The 21,018-nt window shown below is 42.9% G+C and overlaps 1 protein-coding gene across 5 annotated transcripts in view; it reads left to right on the top strand.

Annotated features, from left to right (window-relative positions):
* Positions 1-21,018, top strand: part of ARVCF (ARVCF delta catenin family member) — a 285,157-nt gene that overhangs the window by 252,222 nt on the left and 11,917 nt on the right. For all 5 annotated transcript variants that reach the window (XM_062631457.1, XM_062631456.1, XM_062631460.1 and 2 more), the window contains 6 exons: positions 11,750-11,877; positions 12,790-12,940; positions 14,303-14,495; positions 15,712-15,823; positions 16,504-16,594; positions 17,748-17,801. In XM_062631457.1, the coding sequence (XP_062487441.1) occupies positions 11,750-11,877; positions 12,790-12,940; positions 14,303-14,495; positions 15,712-15,823; positions 16,504-16,594; positions 17,748-17,801 (729 nt within the window). The remainder of the gene's footprint in view (positions 1-11,749; positions 11,878-12,789; positions 12,941-14,302; positions 14,496-15,711; positions 15,824-16,503; positions 16,595-17,747; positions 17,802-21,018) is intronic.

Here is a 21,018-nt window from a genome sequence, read left to right as displayed (position 1 = left end):
GGGGTGTATTAGAAGGGCGGTGGTTAGTAGGTCGAGAGAGGTCCTCCTTCCCCTCTACTCTGCCCTGGTGAGACCGCATCTGGAATATTGTGTCCAGTTCTGGGCCCCTCAGTTCAAGAAGGACAGGGAGCTGCTGGAGAGAGTCCAGCGCAGGGCAACAAAGATGATTAAGGGAGTGGAGCATCTCCCTTATGAGGAAAGACTGAGGGAGCTGGGTCTCTATAGTTTGGAGGAGACTGAGGGGTGACCTTATAAGTGTCTATAAATATATAAAGGGGGAGTGTCATGAGGATGGAGCCAGGCTCTACTCAGTGGCAAACAATGATAGGACAAGGGGTAATGGGTGCAAACTGGAACACAAGAGGTTCCACTTAAACTTGAGAAGAAACTTCTTCTCAGTGAGGGTGACGGAACAGTGGAACAGGCTGCCCAGGGAGGTTGTGGAGTCTCCTTCCCTGGGGACATTCAAAACCCGCCTGGACACATTCCTGCGTAACATTATCTAGGTGTTCCTGCTCCAGCAGGGGGATTGGACTAGATGATCTTTCGAGGTCCCTTCCAATCTCTAGCATACTGTGATACTGTGATTCCAGTTCAGATGAAGGAGGAACAGCAATATCTTCTCTTGCTTCTCACCATCTGTCCCTGACTGGATACAGTGCTTTGAGGATGGGTAGAAAATCTTCGTTCTTCAGGGCATTAAGTTTTCTGTCTTGTGCTGAAATCCATGGAAATTAAGCACCCAAATACTGTACCTTGAAAACCTGGGCTGCCAGGTCTATTTTTTGTTAGAGAAGTTGAAGAAAACCTTCTGTTCGTGCTGCTTCTGCTCTGGCCTGACATTTATTTGACATTGAATACATCATATTCTTTCTCTTGGGTGCTTGGGAGATACTTAAATTGCCTGACAGCAGCATCGTGACTGTAATTGAGACAGATTAGATGCACTGGGCTGCCTTTGGGTGTCTGTGGCAGCTTTCATGAGATGGCGAGAGGAATTGAAACCCACTTTTGACTTTGGAAGCTGTAGCAGGAACTAATTAGCAATTTCAGGACACAAACAGGATTGGAGGAAGTGTTTGGGTTGGCGTATAATAAATTATTTAATAACATGAAGGAGTCTTTCCATATGGCACTTACAAAATGCTTATAAAGGCAAGATTGCAGAATTGTGCTTGTAATGAACCAAGCAGGCTTCCATTATCAGTCCTGGTGATTGGGAATCACTGACCTTTCATTTCTCTAGGCTAAGAGTGGACCTGTTAGCTTCTCAGCTTGGATTCTGATAACCTTTCCCCCAAAAAGGTTAGTTGTTTATATCCTAATGTTTCCTTTCTAGTGGGAAGCGTTTGATGTTTCAGTGAGGGTAGATCCACTGGAGAACAGACAGATTTATTCTTCTTATTTGAGGAATTCAAGCTGTGGAGTTCTGCCTTCACTGCCTTAAGCAGACAGCCTCTAACAAGCAACTGCATTGATATGAGTAACCAAATACCTCTGTAATGGCTTATGACCATTTATAAGACTTTATATAAAAATCATGATAAGAAGTGTAAGTAGACTTGGTGAAGCTTGAGTAACCCAGAAGGAAGCTTTCAAATTGGCTTCCAGGCGTAGTTCAGCATGCATGAGCTCTGAAAGATTTGTTTTTTTTCTTGAAGTTGTTTTTCCCTTGGCACTGAAGATAAAACTGAGACAGGCTGCGAAGGGGAGAACCTGACAGGTGCCAGCCCAAGTGGAAATACTGTCTGTCGATCCTTGTCTGTCGCAGCTCTAAGCAGTGCCCATAGCTGATACATCCAAATCCTTGTCAGGAGCATGCAAGCTTTCAAACCAGAGCAGAAAGTCCCTCAGCAGCAGGGCAGTGTTTTGAAGCTCAGTCAGTGGAAACCCCCATAGTCCCATACCTGACAAAGCAGTCCTGTTTCTGTAGATTCCCAAGTGATGGAGCATTTGGGTTTGCCTTGCTGGTTAAGATTCAGCGCCAGCATCCTAGCATATAAAGCCAGAGAAGGGCTGATCGCACATAGGCTGTAGGTCCCTCATGCCCTGACTTACCACAGGCCTGGTGGAAAGAAATCGCATCCGTGGAGGTCTGGAGGAACGTGGCTGCCGCTTCCAGGCAAAGCGGTGCCCACATGCTGCAGTCACCCCCCAGCACCAGCCAGGCTGCCAGGACCACTGGCAGCTGCCTTCTCGTGGCTGCCAGCTCTGCAGTACCACCACATGGGTGGGCAAGTACAGTGCTCCCCAGTCAGACAGTGGGGTCCCACCTGATGCTGGAACTTGTGGCTTTGGTCTGTATAGCACTGTGGCCTCTGTTTCACTCCACAGCCCCTCATGAGCTTTGACTTACTGGCCTACAATGTCAGATATAGGTCATGTAGCAGCGGGGAGGGCATTTAGTGGGACCATACGCAGCCTCATGATCCAGTAAATTTCATAGAGCCTCTCTTGGAGACAGGAAAGAAGATGCTTACAAGGAAGAGTTTTCTGTGCTTTTTCCACCTTTCTGGCATAACTTGGTACTTAATGGTACTTACTGTGGATATTTCAAGTAAATAAGTGCTATCATGTAGGGTTTTTCATGTTGCCGTGCAGCTGCCTGCCATAGTGGGGTTTTTCCCCCTTTTCTGTCCTTCCCTACTTGCTGAGGCTTTCTGTCAGTAAGTTTTATAAAGCTGTTCACCATCTAAACTGTTCTGAATCATGTCAGAATCTTTACTAAAATAAATTCACTTAAGTGGCATGTGGAGCCATGGCTCCTTTCGCAGTAAGCTTTTCTCTGCAGACAGGTTTCTACGACTGAGCTGGGAGGAAGCTAAAAGCTCGTTAGCTTCCTAGAGTCAGAGCAGCTGATTGGCATCTGGAACTGCAAAGCTGAGTTTTACAGGGGCTTGAGGCCAAAAAAGAGCAATTTGGAACACATGATCCTTAGTTAAACACACACCAAAGACCAGAGGAAAGAAAATGGTAGATCCAGGAAGCCACAAGTCAAGGGAAGGAGTCCCTTAACAGTGCTGTTGATTTTCAGTCATGACTCTAGTTCTGAGACATTTTTGTATTATGAGGTTCTTGTACTTGTTGATAAGATACTAACAGCAACACATTGTGGTTTATGACTAGACATAGCTGTGGTGTGATTTTTTTTCATCATTTTTAATGGGCTTTCCTTCAGGGAAAATCACTCAGTGTATCCCTCTTTAATAAACACACTTGCAGTAAGCCTTCTGATGGTTGGGCTGGACATTGAAGCCTCTGCACAAGTAATGGCATTGCAGAGATTCTATCTCAGACCTGTTTAGCTGCACCACATAGCAGCTGTGATCAGAAAAGCAGTAAAATGTTTTACTGTGAGCTGGATATGGATTTTTTTTTTTTTACCTGATTTTGATTTCTTTAGTTTAAGAAAAAGTCCCTCAAAACACTCACATTCTGACATGTATACGTGAATGTACAGTTGCAAAAACATTTGTTTATATAATGTGAAAAGTATTAATTTTCTCCAAGTTCCCAATCCTCATTAGCTTTGCCAGCTGTTTCTCTTATTTCTTTTATTCCTTTGGGAAAGCTTAGTTAAATGGAAAAGGCTTGCAATATGGCCCAAAAGCAATGAATTCAAGCCCTACTAAGGTAAAGAGGAAGCAAGTTCCAACCTGGAGACTCCTTTATTTAAAAGCTTTCCCCATTAAGAAGAGAGGTCCATTTTTTTCACGCCTCTTGTATCAAGTGAGACTTTCTGTAGTATCACTCTGTTACTGCATCTTTTCAGAGTTGCAAATAGGGAATGGTCTTTGGCTGTGCTATGGGTTTGAATTACTGTGGTGTCCGCATATGTTCTTGGCTTGTGCTTGCAGCTCTGAGGACAGTCAGTTGACACTTCCCTGAGCTTCCACATCTTCTACTGGTGTAACTTGCACAAATGCCAGAAGCCAGACAAGCCAGAGGGGCACGGTGTTCTCATTTCTAGCGTGGATTGTGCAGTCCTTGCTATTGCTATCTGTGGCTGAAAAGGAGGGGTGACAAAATAGAGCTGATTGGTGCCACAAACAAGGAGAAATCCCTCAGGGCATGTGAGCGGTCACCAAGCGCTACCATCTGGGTCCTTTCAGGGAAGAGAAGGAAAACAAGTCAGTTGTGTAATTCTGGGCTGTCGCAGACAGGAACAGACATGTCAGAAGCACCCATGGTCAGTAGTAGCAGCAGCAGCAGCACTGAGATCTAAATGGATAAGTGTGGACATTTGGCCTTGTCTGCTGTTGTTCTGGTATTTCTGTTACATAGCAGATAGCAGGGAAACAACATGATCAGTGACATGCTTAGTATTGATCTTGTGTGCAAGGGCCAGACTGCTGTCTAAGAAGTCCCTATTGCAATTCACATCATTGCTGTGCCCGCTGTCCTTTTGGCTGTTAAGAGGTATGAGGACTACCTGAAAGCTTCAGAAAGACTTCCCTGGAGGCAGCAGGCAAGATTGTCCATATCTAGGAGCATTTGCATTGCTGCTCTCCTGGCATATTGATCCACCATTAGCAAGATCACAAGCCTGCTAAACCTCATCTGTCTTGTGTCTTAAAATAGAGACAAGGGTAAGGAACAACCCCTGAGACTACCAAAGACAGGATTTCTCCTGATTTCTCATGGTAAGGCAAGAGAGTGTTCACCCCCTAGCTTAGTCTCAGGTGTGCCTGTGCTACGAGCAGTACAAGACCCTTGCACTGTAGCAGTGTCAACAGCGTCACACTGTGAAACCCTGCAGAGCTGGCAGAACTTTGATGCCAATTAGTTTGCTATTCACTTGTGTATGTGAGCCAGGATTTGGAACCAAATCCCATCCTGAGATTTTGCAGTGGGGATGCAGGGCCTGGGCAGCATACTGGGAGCTTGCAAACACTGTGGTGATCCTGGTTATGGGAAAAGGGGAACCTGTACTTCCAAACAGATCATGTTTTATATGTAGGTCACAAAGTAGAGACTCCAGTGTGTGTGAGAGAGGGAGAAAATGTTATTTAGTGTTTGATTCTTAGATACAAATTGCATTTCAAAACGGACTTTGCTTTTGCAGTAACATGATTGTCCTATTCCTTTAAAAGAAAATGCATTCAATTATCACTGTGAAGTAAAGAAAAATAACTTTGGATCAGAGAAACTGGCTTGTATACTGTACTTGATGTCTCCAAGGTCAGATGCAAGTCTTCTAGGACTGGGGTAAGGAAAGCTATTTACATGAGCCATCCATTTCAGTCATTGAGCTGAAGGGATTAATGTTAACTTTGGGTCCAAGGCATTGTTGCTTATAACAATGGTGTTTCTCAAAACGAGGCAAAACCATTGCCAAAGGTGACTTCCAAATGCTTAAATATGCTGAAGTTCACCCAGGTGCCTCCTCTGCCTTTTGGTGGAAACATTTAGCTACTCTCTTTTCTTCTACATCAGCCTGGCTGCTAGGTATGCCCTGCCCTTCAGAAACAGCACGTTCCCCTTTTGAACCAGTAGCTTGGATAGTGCTCTAGTTAGCAGCAGCAGCTTTCAGATCCTTATTAAGTATTGGTCCTCCAGAGCCTTCACTGCTGATTAGTGACAGAGGAGAGAAGGTTGTTAACAGAACATCTGCAGTTGCCAAGAGACTTAGCTACATATGCTTGAAAAAAGGCTTTGTTATCGGGCAGGGTGTCAGATGCTGTTGGGAGAAATGCTGCTTGCGGATCCTTTGGAAAGGGAAAGCTGCATTAGCTTTAAAATGTCTGCTCACAGCAAACAGAAGTGCTGGAACTCAGACAAGGTCAGAATGGGTTTTATTTAATTGAACTATCTCTTTGTTGAATTGTGTATTCTTTGAATATGAAGTGGAATATAACCAACCTCTTAACAAAGTACTTGCTGTTAGTTACTTTGGCAACTTGTGGAGCTTGGGAAATGTAAAGAATAATAGAAATAGGAAAAAAGGATTTGCTTTCCCAGGCATCCTTATTTCTCCTGCACTGCCATGCCCTCCCATTTCTTTTCCCTACTGCCTTTCTGTCTTCCATGCAGTCAGCTCAGCTCTTTGTGTTGGTTTTCTGCATACCTCCACACTCGGTAGTGCTGCTAACAGTCCTGTTACATCCTTTGGGGCAGGGGATTGCTTGCTCCCCTTTGTAACTAGCATGCCATTGTTGATTTCATTGAGGGAGTACATGGTAAGCTGGGAAGAGTTTATGTAATTTTAGAACTTGTGTGTGACTTAGTAGATTAGTTGGAAAGGTCACACATTGTGGTGTTCATTTTCTAAATAGAAAAGCTCCTCTTAAACTTTCCCTCAAGCCTGATTTGAGTCTCATGTGTCCCATATTATTCTGGTTATTCTTTTCAATACTATTCAAAGCCTGGTCTGTCTGTCTTCAGAGCTCTTGCACAGCGGTGGATGCTGCATTCATGATTGAATCTGCAGTAAGTGTAATACCTGTCCTGACTTGTGCTGTACCTTGAAGTGAAAGCTATAGGGATTACTCAGAACTTTCCACCTCTTATTTCTTCTTCATTCGTTGCAGAAGTTTGCTATGCGTCTGTGATATGACATTCAGTATTCTACATGTATCTGCATCGAGCTGCATTCTCCATCAGTTATTCCAAGCATTTGGCGCTGTTGCAGCTGGCTGCATTTTCACTACTGTTAAGCCTTTCAATTAGAAGAATCTTGCAAGTTTATGTTGGCATTCAAGCTGCTGTGTGCACGGGTGCTGCAGCACAGCATGCAGATGGAATGGAGCTGATGGGCTGGGTATTTTAAGGATTTGATTACTGTTTTTATAAAAGTAACCAGTTGCCTCCCCCCAGTCTTCTGTGTTTTTTTTCATGGAGTCTTCTGTAAATCCATACTGCAGGGAGAGGAGTTACTGGAAGGAGAGGGTTGATTTGCAGCACTGGTTTCTTGCTTACATGTTCTGAAAACATTTCTGTAATAAATTGTTCTGAACTCTGGTTTACAACTGTTTAACTTGCAAACAATGAACTACACAGGCTGTAATGAAGTTACCAGCCTGCTGTTGGCAGAGGGCAGGAGGCCAAGATCTGTGGAGCTTTTCTTTCTTGCAGAATCAAATTGTTCATTTCTTTTACTGTCATGAGCCTTTACTTTTTGGTTTTCTTCTTTTTTACCTTTGTTTTTTCTTTTGGCTCCTAGTTGCTCAGGGGGCTGCTTGCTTACGCTACCGTGTTAGTAGATGACCTTGCGGAGAAGCTGCCTTTTGGGCTCCTCTCGCTCCATCTGCCGGCGGCTGTCACTTCCTGCGCTCGGAATTGGCCAGCACAGAGGATACAGCTCAGGGCAAGCAGATCAGCCTTTTAGCTTCCATTCCTGGTCAGCACACCCTCGGTGTGGTCCTGGACTGCGTCTCTTGGTTTAGTGTCACCCCAGAGAGAGTCCAGATGGTGCTGCAGCTTCTCTGAGTTGCGAACCAAAGCACATTAAGTGGGAGATTGCCTTCAAAAGTGGTCTGAATCAAAGCACTGATGTAAACATGCTTGTGGACACTGCATGGATGAGTAGCTCTCAGAATTCGTGTTAGTGATCTTTTATTTTTTTCCTAGGGATAGGGATTTTTAATTTTTCCTGCAGTGTTGCCAGTGTCTTTCCAGCTTCATATGGAATTTGCCTCTTTAAACAGCCACCCAGACTTTTTGTGTAGATAAAAAATGAAGCAGCACATTGCTGCTAGAGCAATAGAACTCTCATCTGACCAGCATCCGCATGTGTATAATTTCCCATGCCTGCAGCAGGAGAATAAATCATAAATGGGTTGGTTGGTGAAGGGGAATAGGTCTGGCAGCCTTGCTCCAAAGAGTTGTCTGAGTTTGGGATTAAGCCAGTGTATCAGAGATAGGCACCTGCTGCACTATTTTATGTTGCTGCCAGAGTGCATCTAAGTATAGGCACAGAATCGGCATCGCTGAGATGAAAGCAAATAGGTTTGTGGAGGAGATAATCCAGGAACTGCTGCATCATTCTTAGGGACTAAGGTGGATGGATCAAGGTGGCTGATCAGTCCCAGTTAATTCCTCAGGTGTTTTCTGTTCAGGATTGAAATTGCTGTCTGTGCTGTCACTGTTCTTTGCGCAAATAAAGGATAATCCACTTGGCATCTCCTAGTAGCATGAACTTCACGCAGAACTAATCCATTTGCCAAGTTTGAGCAACTCTGCTGCAAAGAAGCTCATCTTTATTTTTTTCAGGAAGATGAGTCTAATGTGAAAGCTCTTCCTTTGTTATACACATTCATGCCATTAGCTGGGGGGAATGTGTAGATGCAGTAAAATGTATGGTGCTTACAATGACATCAGTGTCTGAAGAGTTGTTTCTCTAAAAGGCAAAAGCTAATATGGTAAATTTATTTACTTTGCTTTCTGTGATAAATGACTTATCCCCATGCTTTTCCAGGAGGAAACAGTGCAGACTGCAACTCAGCACAAATCTGTAACTGATGGGAAAAGTCTCATTTATTCCAGGAGAAATTATCTTTTTAAGGGCAGTGCTGAATCTGAGCTATAATTAAAATAGCTTTTTAAAGAAAAATAGTGGATGCTTTTTTGTTTGATGTATTACCCATCAGTAATGACCCTTTTCTCTCATTTCCATTTTAAAAAGTGGGCTTAAGCAGTTACCTGTATATTGCACAAAAGTAGCATTACCTGAAAAAATAATTAAGATGATCTGGAAATTAAGGAAATCAGTTTTGAAGAGAAGCAGGTGCTTAATGGAGGTGAGACCAGCTGTGCCTCCCAGGAACGTGCTTCAAGTGCTGCATGGAAAAGTGTGTGAGGCCTCCACGCAGCACTGGAAGGAAATTTATAATAATTCAGACAAATTGCATCCTATAAATAGCAGAGCTGGATTCATTAGGACAGGAGGCAGATGGAGAAAATATAAAACTTGTTTGTTTCTTTTTAAGGGACTATAATGCTTATGAAAAGTGTCAGCTTGCTGTCAATAAGGGAAAAACCCTCCGGTGCAGCAGTAACTTTTTCGCTATTAGGTTCTCATCTCTGCTGATGAGCAGCCGTCCATGTGGGGTATTCATAATACTTTGTTTTAGCAACTCCTGCCAGCCTTTCTCCGGCATAACCAGGCTGACACAGAAGTGCTGCAGTACTGGAAGCCTGCAGCAGTTGAGGGGATCGGGGGAGACTCAAGGGAGGAAGGAGTTTCATGTTAGCACTTGCTAACTCTGCTTAAAGCAGTTGCTAACAGGGCAGGGGCATAAATGTAGTTGGGAAGTGGGGGTGTGTAGAATGCAGGTGGGAATCATCCACCAAACTGGCTAAGGGGTTAGCTTCAAAACAGGAATGTACTGGTAACTGGTAGAGAAAATGCTGTGCATTACTGAAGAGAGAAGGTGAAGACATTTTTGAGATGCTCTTACATTAGTTAGTAGGAAAAGAAGAGGCTTTCGTGCATGAAGAGAAGTAATGACAAAAAGCGGGTGGGAGGTGCGTGACTGGAATGCAGCTCTGTCCACAGGAGGCAAGCAGAGGTGAGAGGGTTGTTGCATCTCAGTATTCATACACAGTGAGGTGGTGCAAAGAAGGAATAGTGTCCAATCAAAAAAAGGAATTTATCTGACAGAAAGGGCGCATTGTAGACAGCACTTAAATAAGAGGAGAGGGTGAACATATGGGGCTGTTCCCAAATGTGCCAAAATTATAACTAGGCACTTTAAAACAAAGCCATCAGAAAAGACTGGCTGAACAGTTCCATACTGTTCAACCACAAGCAAGTCTGAGCTCCAGTACAGCAGTGGTAAATGTTCTGTATGAATATTATCTGTTAATGAATATGCCTTAACTCTTTTGCTGATCTGATTTATATTTCAGCAAAGCTTTCTTAAAAGATAACACAGTGCCAGAATTTCAGTTAGCTATCCTAAGAGATTTTTTTTAAGGACTAGTGTTCAGGAAAGGAATACTGCCTGCTTATCAGTGTTTTTTCTTGAGGATTCTTAGATTGCCAATTCACTTTGTGAAGTGGCAGAGGAAAAAGGTGATATGAAGGTCATATTGGAGTCAGATAATCACAAACTTATTATAGGAATGACAAAAAGCTATACAGCTGTTCATGCTTCATGTATTAAGCAACTACAGTTTTTCTCAGCATTCAATACAAAGGGCAATGATCCCAGAGCAAGGAGAGGACATTGGAGAAGAGGAAAGTAAGTGGTATGGATTGGCAGGATGCCTTTGGAGATTGCCATCTGTCATGACTTGCGTGTATCTGTAGGGTGTCATGTAGCGAGCAAGTGGTGGCATTAAAACCGGTCACAGACACAGAGCAGGTTAGCTATCCAGTCCTTGGAGAAGAATGCAAGCGTGCTGGGAGGCATGTGAGAAGCTGAGCAGGAAAGTAGGAGCCAGCACATGGGAGCTCATGGATCCTCATGCATAGATCAGTTTTCTGGTATGGAGCAAAGAAACCCTTGTCTAATTAAGTGTGTTTTCTTGCTTTCAATGGGATAAAAAGCCCTATATATCCAGGGGCTTAATATGGCCTGTGTTTATGGATAGTGTTGTACAAGGTTTAAAGTATTGAGTTCTGAGATCTTGACGTAGCCCCACAGCAGTACTAGTAGATTTGAAATGTAAGGCTTTAATTTCACAAAGCCTTTAGCAACATGCTAAAAATAATCAATGGGGTTTCCACTGGCCAGAATAACATTGGCTAGTCTTCTTGCTCCTAGGCTTGATCCAAGATGTCTCAAATACCATAATGTGTGATACGTGCTGGAAAGTATGCATGTGAGACATGGGTGATCTTGAAGAGAAACTACTGCAGAGGTGATTTGTGTTTATAGGTTCCCTGCCTTGCACATAGAGAAGAAAGACAGTCTTCCAAAGAATGCTTCAAAACATACAACAACTTGGAATGATGGATTTGTTGCCTAATACCCCCTTTTTAATGTGGGTGGATGGATAAATCCTAATCCTATGGATGAGGAAGTCAAGACACGGGTGGTACTGTCAATTATTCAGCACCATGAAAGGAAAACCATGACAGAGCTGGGAATAGTTCTCATTCCTGTTGTGCTTAAACTGCAAAGCTGATAGAGCGATTCTGGGGATATTTAGTTCATGTGTCTGTTGCTGTCTCCCAGTGTGGTACAGTGCTGGTGTGTTTCTTTACCTGATATTTGAACTGGAGTCAGCATTTCTCCCTTCCCCTACCAACTGGGGCTTCTAGTCACTTTGATATCTTGCATCTTTCTTTGGTCATCTCCATGTGCAAAGGGGGTGGCTGATACAGCTGTGTAGCTTGGTCTCATTGGACCTGTTGTTTGTGTGTGTAAATGTACTGAGATAGATTTAAATGCCAAAAGGAGTGCAAGGTGAATTTGGAACCCAGTCTAGAGATGTAAAGAAAGAATTGTGGCTGACAGAAGTTGTCTCTTATCATCTTGTTATTACATGCATAGGCTCAGCCTGCAGGGCACTGTGTAGCACATAATTTGGAAAATAGCAAAGATTTGGGGAAAAGAATTACTAACCTGGAGACAAGCAAAGGGACCTTCAGCCGAGGTGAATGTCCTGGGCATGTTTTCCTGTGTGCACCGTTTTCAGCAGCTGTGGATAGAATGCCCTGGATATGGCAGAAGCCCTTCCTTCTGTGGTGTAGCTCTCTTTTACCTGTTCTCTTCCATGATTAAATAAATATGTGTTATACATTTATTCACACATTGCCTTCTCTGCTTCCCTTGCTTATGTTCTCTTTCCCCACCTGTAGGCTTTGAATTGCTGTACCAGCCAGATGTGGTCCGGCTGTACCTCTCCATCCTCACTGAAAGTCAGAACTTCAACACTCTGGAAGCTGCAGCAGGGGCTTTGCAGAATCTCAGTGCTGGCAACTGGATGGTGAGTGCAGTTTTCTCTTTAGTCTCTTGTTTCTGCTGCGTACGTAAAGAGCAAAGCGTGTCCTATTATAAGTGTGCTGTTATTTTGTGCATTTACATCTTTAAAAGGAAGGAGGTGGGCACTTCAGATAAATTATTTACATCTTATTTGCCCACTTAAGATACTTTTCATCTTCTGGAAAGATGGTGTTCACATAGTGGAAGTGTCACTAAGCTCGTGATGATTTAACCATGGGCAGGTTTTACTACTTAAACCACTTAACTATTGCTTCATCCATTCAGAAAAGTGTGTTGTTAGATGATTAAGTGTCCTGAATGCTTAATTCATTGGATTGTCAGACTGCTCAAGAAACTGCACTCCAGAGTGTCCTCTAAGATCCTGTCTGAAACATCCCCAGTACTGATGAGGCAGTTACAGGTATGTCTGATCCCTTTGAGAACCACCTGGCAGTCTGAGGATTAGCAGGGTGGTTTTACAGCTGTGTTGAATACAGTTTATTTCAAAATCAATCAGGAAACAGAAGAAAAGCATGAACTTGGAGGTGGGGGAAGATAACAGATGCTTTGGATAGTTTACTGTTCCCTCCAAATGACCTCTTTTTTCCTAGTCCAGAGGGATGTGTTCTCACACTGAGGTGTGTACAGAACAGATGCTGGCAGATAATGCTACTTCTATTTCTGTCCTCTTTTCCCAGCAGCTTGCTACATTGTAGAATGAACTTCTACATCCTTTCTTCCTTGGTGCTTGGTGAACTTGAGTGATGCATTAAGTGATGCATCACACAACCTGACTAGTCTTTGCAGGGGGAAGAAAATTACTTACTGCAGTGAAATAAATGCCTGGGGCAACAAAAGGGCAGGTATACGAACTCACAGTACTTTGTGTTTCTTTTCCCTTGTGTGTTCTAATCAGTGGTCAACATACATCCGTGCAACAGTGCGGAAGGAGAGAGGCTTACCAGTGCTTGTGGAGCTTCTCCAGTCCGACTCTGACAAGGTTGTGAGGGCTGTATCCATTGCCCTGAGAAACCTTTCCATGGATCGTCGCAATAAAGATCTTATAGGTATCTTCTGACCTTTTCTAACCAGGCTGGGATCTTGGATACCCTTGAAATAACTCACATTTTCTGTCACTTGTGCTGGGGGTTCATTTTGCATGGAGTTTCCATCCACATTATCTAAGGTTACTCTGTAGCCACCAAGTGGAGAGCTATCATCTCAGAGTGTCATAATCCCTGCCACCAAGTGGAAAGCTGTCATTTCAGAATGTAATCCCTGTCCATTTAAACAAAGTGGGGTTGGAGGGAAATATCTAACTCAAGAGTAAAAACACATGTAGATTTCTGCAGGAGAGGTGAGCATGTGCAGAGGACTCAGTGGGTTAAGAGGTACCTTGTCTCTTCCTTAGCTCTGGCTGACGTGGCACGTGTGCTCCTAGTTGCATATGGTAGTTAAGAGACATTAGGCCTGCTGTTTAGATTAGCGTGGGAGTCTTGTCCCCTAAATCTGGGCTCTAAAGTTGTCTCTTTCTTCTTGCTTCCTCCTTCCCTTCTCATCCTTTTGTGTGGTAGATACTTATAGAAGCTGGACATCAAACAACTTACTCTTCAAGTTACTTCTTCAGCAGTGCTCCCTAACTCCTATCCAGGGGAGTAAATAAGCATTCACCTGCCCATAAGCAGGAATCTAGAAAGATCCAGGTGTGAGTTGTTTTCCTTTGGTTGCCTCTATATTTAACTGATACATTTGTTTAAAACACAACCTGGTCAGGCCAGGAAATATTAGTCACATGTTTAGGGCCATCATCAAAGTTGATATTGACAAAGAGCAAGGTGGGATTCCACCTTATACATCAGGTCCTTCCTTTAATAGTTCAGAGGTATAGCTAGGCAAATGGTACAGACAGACACCTGGGAGTGATAAATTCTGGGCTCCTGTTTTTTCTCCAGTACTATGCACTGAGGCAGCTAACTGCACCCAGGAGGAAGTACTCTTACCTTTGATGGGGGAAGGTTAATAAATGCATGGCTGCACACCTTGCCCCAGAAGGCCTATTACAAGACTAAGTTGAATAAGCCATGTTCATGTATTAGCATGAATATGTGGCATTAGCAGCAGCTACTGGATGCTTTTTGCCTCAGGCATTGCAAAGTATGATAGATGCTAGCTGTAATATTCTTAGTTCCTTTTTTTCTTCCCCCAAATACCTTTTAGCATTCACGATGACGGACTTTTTCTTGGGCATCAACTCTCAATCACCTTGAAATAATATATGGTAAATACCCTGTTGGGTTACAGTCTTGAGGTTCAAAACATGTGCATTGTAAAGTTTTTTGACGTATCAGACACCTTGAGTTTTATCATTCAGGATGGGAAGCTGAAATGATTATTAGGGCTGACTAATGGTATCTCATCCCCTTATCTAGGTAGTTATGCCATGGGTGAGCTGGTAAGAAATTTGCCCAGCAGGCAGCAGAGATCTGCAAAGAACCTGGAAGAGGACACAGTGGTTGCAGTGTTGAATACCATCCATGAAATCATTACAGACAGCTCAGAAAATGCAAGGTCTCTGATCCAGACACAGGGCATTCAGAAGCTGGTAGCTATCAGCAAGTCAAGGTAAGTGACAGGTGAAAGCAAAATTCATAAGAGCTCTCAGCAAACAAGAAAATGTCACTATGAACAGCAGCTTTTGCATTTCGAAAGTATTCAAGCACCCTAACCTTTCAGAGGCTTTAATTTCAGAGTAGTTAATATATATATGCAGTAGAAACAGGCAACACCTTTAATAGGCTTACTTGATTGAAAAGTAAATTGAGTAGTCACTTCAGGCATGTTAAGACATGCTGGGTCCTTGTCAGATACCTTGTAGCGCATGTATGCATTTAGCAGACATCTGCCGTGAAACCAGGATCTTTATTTTTAGTGTGGGAGGCCTTTTTCCTGTGGCAGCATTCCATTCCTGGAATGCCAGTGATGAAATCTGTTTCTTTTAAGTAAAATGGTTACTGATGTGTAGTAATTGTTCTGGGTGAAGGGTGCTGGTGGTAATTTGAAGTGACAAATTTTCACTCTGAGGTTCTGTTGAAAACTCTTCTGACTGCTTTAGATACAGGTTTGTTCTGTATAGTTCAAACAGACATTATAGATGTTTTAGACATTAGACTTTAAGATAGTTTTCAGCAAGCTTTTGGGAGAGCAGCTGAAGACTTCATTGGATTGCAGTGTTAGGAAATGTGAGGGCCCACCAAGAATCGAGCCCAGTGTTACTTTGAGAGTGCCTGTGTACTGACTTAGTAAAGAATGGCTAAAATTTAATTTTCTCTTTAAAAATTGCTTACTTCTTGCTGACTCAGATTGCTTCATAAGGTAATTTAAACCATGAAGCCACTTCAATGAATTGTGATGAATATATGTAAGTTAGAGTGAAGGTTTGAGAAGTGGCCTGGAACTTTTTGGTTTTGTTTCCCAATAAAGTGGGGTTTTTTGTTGGGTTGGGCTTTTCCTAAATAAATCCATGCAGGATGGATCTGTCTGACAGCTACAGGATGGAAGGTCACCCTGGCCTCAGTGCTTGCCCAGCAGTACTTGGGAAAACCCAGAAATCTGCACAATTTGCAGCTTTTGGATTTATTTTTCTTTTTTGTCAGCAAATACCTGTATGTATGATGAAGTCACTGAATGATTTCACATATATCTTACAGCTTAGAAGTTCAAAGAATAGCTGTATGGAATACTAGCTATTTCCTGGATGTTGTTTTGGTGCAAAGAGGTCAACATATGAATAGTCTTACATTGCTTGATACTTAAGCTCTAATTTTATCTTGCAAATCAGCCAGTCTCCCAGAGAAACAAAAGCAGCATCTCACATTCTTCAGATGATCTGGAGCTATAAAGAGCTACGAAATGCCCTGCAGAAGGATGGGTGGAATAAATCACACTTCCAGGTAAAGATGCTGGGTCTTAGATTTCTTTATGGAAATGCCTGTGTGAAATATGTCATAACTTAGTCTAATATTACAGTCTGATAGACTGGGGGGTTTGGTTCTGTTCTTCTAGGTGATAGAACAACGTATTGTGTCCTATTCAGTGAAATGTCTGTGCCCATGGTGGGGGGGTTGGAACTAGATGATCTTAAGGTCCTTTCTGACTCTACCCATCCTGTCATTCTATGATTCGGTCACAGCATCATGCATATACTTGCCTGGTATGCTTGTCAGTGGTCTGTGAAATGTAGCTCTAGGTTTTGGAAGTTTGGCACCTCATACAGACCAAATGCCCATGCTTTACTGGAGGAAGAATTAGTGTGTCTTTTCTTAGTTGTTTCATTTGAAACATTCCATGTAGCACCTAGGGTAGCCACATGTTCTTGACAAGCAGCCTCCTGATCTTCCCTTGTGAATAGGTTTTACTCCTTTTACAGGCCAACAGTAGTTGGCCATTTAGATAAAAAAAATCATCAACAAATCTATATGAAAATAAAAAATACTCCAGTGCCATATTCTCAGCAGATGAGGGGCTCAGCAGCATTCTGTAATCTCTCTCCATACTTTTGGTTTGTTTGGTTTTTCTTGTTCAGTTTCCCTGAGTAGTAATTTCATATTTATGTGATTTTTTTGTCTCCTAGTCTGTTTCTGCAGCACCAAAGGGTTCCAAAGGTACTGTGGGCAGGTCTGGCTATGATGACAGCACTTTGCCTCTGGTGGATAAAAGTCAAGGTCAGTTCTGCTCTTCATCACTGTAGTACTTTGTTTCTTTTCTGGATTTGCCCGATCTGTGTTGTGGCGTGAGGGGCTAAAAGTGTGTCCACTGTCCCAAAGCGCGTGGTCCTGTTCAGCTGGATATGGGTAGTATTCCTTCCCCTGTGAGATGTACACTACCAGTTAAATCTTCCTGGGAGAATTTGGGATGAACATGAGTTGGCACTTTGAAAGGGGAGAACAGCCTTGTTTGCCAATGTTATATATTAATAAATCTCATCTCAGCCAGGCAGTGGCCTTGGCCTTACCCCTGCCTAGTACTGGAGTCTTCTTATTTCTGAACAAACATGTCTGTTTTGGCAGTGCTTCTTCCTTTCCTGAGCAGGTTTTTTGTTGGGGAAGGTTTTATCCAAACTCCAGCTAAACCTGTCTGTGCTTTTCCATGAGGCCTCACACATCCATACCAACACTGGTGTAGCTCCAGCTTTAATTTCATTATGATTGCCTTTTCTCTGAGTCTCTTTCTGGTTTCCAATGCTCAGATGTCAAGATTTCTTCTCAGAAATCTTTAGTCTACTTCAGCAGAACTTGCCATGTTGTACTTTACTTGGTTTAACTGCAGATTACTGCAGAAAACACAGCTCCACACTGCCCTGCCTGTTTCCACCTTCCCTTCCTTTGATCAAATCTGGTAGATAATGCAGAAAGAGGATGACTGGGGTCTGTTTGCTGATCTGACAGTAAACTTCTTGTTTTCTTTGTGGGTTAGCTTTTCTGTTGGCTCAGCAGGCTGTCAGATTGAATTGTGTGCAATGTGAAGCTGCACCTTTATGTATTTTCATTTTCTTCTATTCTGGAGAGACTGGAGAGAGGCTGTTAATGGTGGAAGGTAGTCCAAAGCAGAACTGCGGTTTCTGTTATTGCTTGGAGAGAGGGAGTTCTATATTACAGTGCCAAAGCAGAAAATGGAAGGATTACGTGAGCTCTCTGGAGAGCTTAAATCAAACTTTCTGAATGGGTAACAGTTGAATAGTTTGGTGGGGTTTTTTTTTATAATAGTCTCTGCATTCAGTACTTTATGGACCTTTCTGGTTCTGTAACTAATGTGAAACTACCAGGTTTTGGGAAAAGCAAATGTAACTCAAGTCGTTTCAATGTTTCTGTTTTACAGATAACGAGAAGACTGGGAGTCGTGATATGATACCTATGGATGAACTTGGCCCAGGTGAATTCAGCCATAGATCAAACTCTGTCTGTTTCGATAGAGCACACTGTCACTCACAGGAAAGTTCAACTATTTCCCTAGGAGATATTATTTCAGATGGATAAAGCTGACATTTAAAAGTAGGATGTTACCTTACAAAAGCTTGGCTGTCATCTTCTTCCTCCCCCATTTTTCTTTTTCTCTTAAATACCTGTAGAGCAGATGCACCAATTTCTCTATTACTTTAAGCATATATTGAGATGTGCTGACCTAAGTTTCGTTCTAGTCTCTGGCCCTTGAGGCGGCTGGATTACAGATCTGGAAACCTGAGGATTCAGAAGGAAAAAAGAGTTGAAAATTTACTTCAATGTAATGCTTGTGTTTAAATCCATTCTACCTTTGTTTTCTGTAGATAATGCCAGAAAAAGTTAGTGTGTATGATATTCCTGGCTCCACTTTTCATTTACCTGCATCTAGCCAAGCCTGGCTTTTCCTGTAGGCAGAGAACAGCCACCTACTGTCACTGAAGTGCTTTGAGATTGATAAGCTCTGTAGTTTAAGACTGGTACAGGTAGGGGGTTTTTTGTTTACCGAGGTAGGTAAAGGGCTTGTGTGGTCTCTTGAGAATTTGCTTCACTTCTTCCAGCTGACGATATTTTTATTTAAATACCTGTATTAATGCCTCCAAACAAAACCGTTTGGTACCCTGCTATTGTGATGGTAGCTGAAAAAAATAGCAAGTTAGAATCAAGATTGAAAGCCAGGCATGTTCTGAAGTTAAAATGACAGGTATCTGTTACCTTTTGTATTCTTAGAAGAATGAGATGCCACCTGCCATGAATAAACTGTCCATATGAGTTTTGCCTAAGGGAACACGGAAACATTTGTTCTCACAATGGAAGAAAATAACTTGCAAGAAGATTGCCTGGCAGGATAGCTGTGTGCTCACAGGTGCTGCAGTTTGGGCAGTGCTGGTGGTTTATTGGTTCAGTATTAATTGTTGCCTTATGCTTTCAGGAGTTACTGGTACAGGTCTGAGTACAAGATGAAATGCAAATTAACAGTGTGTGTACAACATCAGGCAGATTCTCTGGGCTGTTCTGTTCTCCCATTGTTTTATCACTATTAGAAGATGAAATCTGTCAAGTTTTCCTGACCACAGCTCTTGAGTGTCTTTTAACTCCAGTAGGACTATAACTTTGTGCTGTTTCAGAGGTCAACTGAGAAGGGACTAAATTATCCAGTGTACTATTATTAATTCCAAGGAACTGGAATAACAACTTCAGGCTCCTCTAAAAGCCATATGTTTTTTGTCTCATGGGTATACTTACAATACTAGACTGCATTTTCTGATTTTAACTTCATCGTGGTCTTCTGTTCTGGAGGTTTTGTTCTCTTTTTTTCCACTCCTGAAGGATGGAAGAAAACATTGTATTATGAGTTACTGTGGGATGCCCTGGACAGCCTAGTGCAGAGACAGTGCAGGTCTGTCAGACTTTAACAGCTCCCGAGAAGGGACTTTGCACCGAGTAATCTGAAGATATCAATGTTTATTGTCAGGGTGCTGTCTGAGGGTGGCTGTGACCCTGGGCTGTCTATAGAAGCAGCAGAACTGTGATCTCCAGGCTGTGTGCCAAATCTGAGAGTTCTCAAAAACTGTCTTCTGTGCCTCAGTTAACCTCCAGTCAGAGAAGAGCATCTGGCAGCTGAAAATTGTTCAGACCAGACACATAGTTCAGATGCCACTGTCCTGCATGCCCATCTTCAGGCGTAACTTTTCCTTTCTCCTCCTCCTCCCTTTTGATGGGGGCAGAGGTTTGATCTCTGTAAATTGAGAGCTGTGTCAGGGCACAGATGGACTGACACTGAGCAGGCATTCAGTCTTGTAATTCGTGATGACATAAAAATGTTGCTGCAGAGTGAAAGGGAGATAGTCAGTGAAGCAATACAGAAGACAGCAAGCAGAAAGTTGAGAAAGAGCAATAAACAAGCCAAGAATGGGGTGTGCCTCTATTGACCAATATAACTTTTGTTTATGCATTCAGTTGTATTAACTCAGAATAATGCTCTAAGGTATCATTTATGTGACTGAAACAGAGTTAATTCTGATCACTTCTTAGAATGAATCTGAAACATAGCAGAAGTAGTATTGTCTAATTTCTTTGGAGAGCTGTGGTCCTTGGGGCACTGAAGTATTGCTTCTCTGATGCAGCCTCCTTGAAGATATTTGTCATTTTATTAGGTCAGATCATGAACTTACCATCTCCACTGCTGCTTATCTTGACAGAATCACAGCACAGTGTGTGGGTTTTAGAAACACATGATCCGCTAGTGCTGATGTGTGTGGCACTGTTGGCATGCAGACCTGTCGTGGTTTAAAACCAGGCAGAGGGCTCGTTCACTCACTCCCCTCCCCTTCGTACTCTCCCCCTACTCCCGAAGGGACAGAGAGGAAAATCGAAATGAATGCAACTCCCACGGGTTGAGATAAGAACAGTTTAGTAACTAAGGTATAACACAAATCACTACTGCTACCACCAATAATAACAATGATAAAGGAAATAACAAGGGAAGAGAATACAACATCTCAACCACCAGCTGACCGACAACTCACACACACACCCCCCCCCCGCCTGACCAAGCACTGACCCATACCTCCTCCTGCAGTCCTAGCCCTTCCGGCTAACTCCCAGTTATCTCCTGGACATGACGTGCTGTGGTATGGAATACCTCTTTGGTCAGTTTAGGTCAGGTGTCCTGTCTCTGCTTCCTCCTGGCTTTCCCTCCTCCTTGGCAGAGCATGAAGCTCACAAAGTCCTTGGCCAAACCAGAACATCATTGTTATCAGCTCTGTTCCCAGGCCGAAAGTCAAAACAGAGCACTGCACCAGCTACCAAGAAGGAGAAAAATGACTGCTGCTGCTGAACCCAAGACATTATCCACCCCTTATTCCATACCATTCACATCATGCTCAGATCCCAAATTTTCAATATCGCTCTTACAGCTATATATATACATCCACATATATACACAGACAGAGAGAAAGAGGTCATCTCTTAGTGCATGGACCAATCCCTATAAACCTGCTGAGTCCATTTGGTCCATGATGTTGGGCTCCATCTCTTGTAACAGTCTTTTAGAGCAGGAGAGGCTGTGTGCAGTGTTCACACTTGTGAATAATCTGGGCAATAGTGTCCATTGCTAAGTCCACCCCTCGATCATGAGTCCATCTCTTTGT

This window comes from Pezoporus occidentalis, unplaced genomic scaffold (genome assembly GCF_034315485.1).
Source record: "Pezoporus occidentalis ecotype Australia unplaced genomic scaffold, CSIRO_AGI_Poc_V1 ctg37, whole genome shotgun sequence".
In the NCBI taxonomy this organism is placed as follows: Eukaryota; Metazoa; Chordata; class Aves; order Psittaciformes; family Psittacidae; genus Pezoporus; species Pezoporus occidentalis.
The sequence above is the reverse complement of the archived record's forward strand: the minus strand, read 5'-3'. Positions and strand labels throughout refer to the sequence as shown.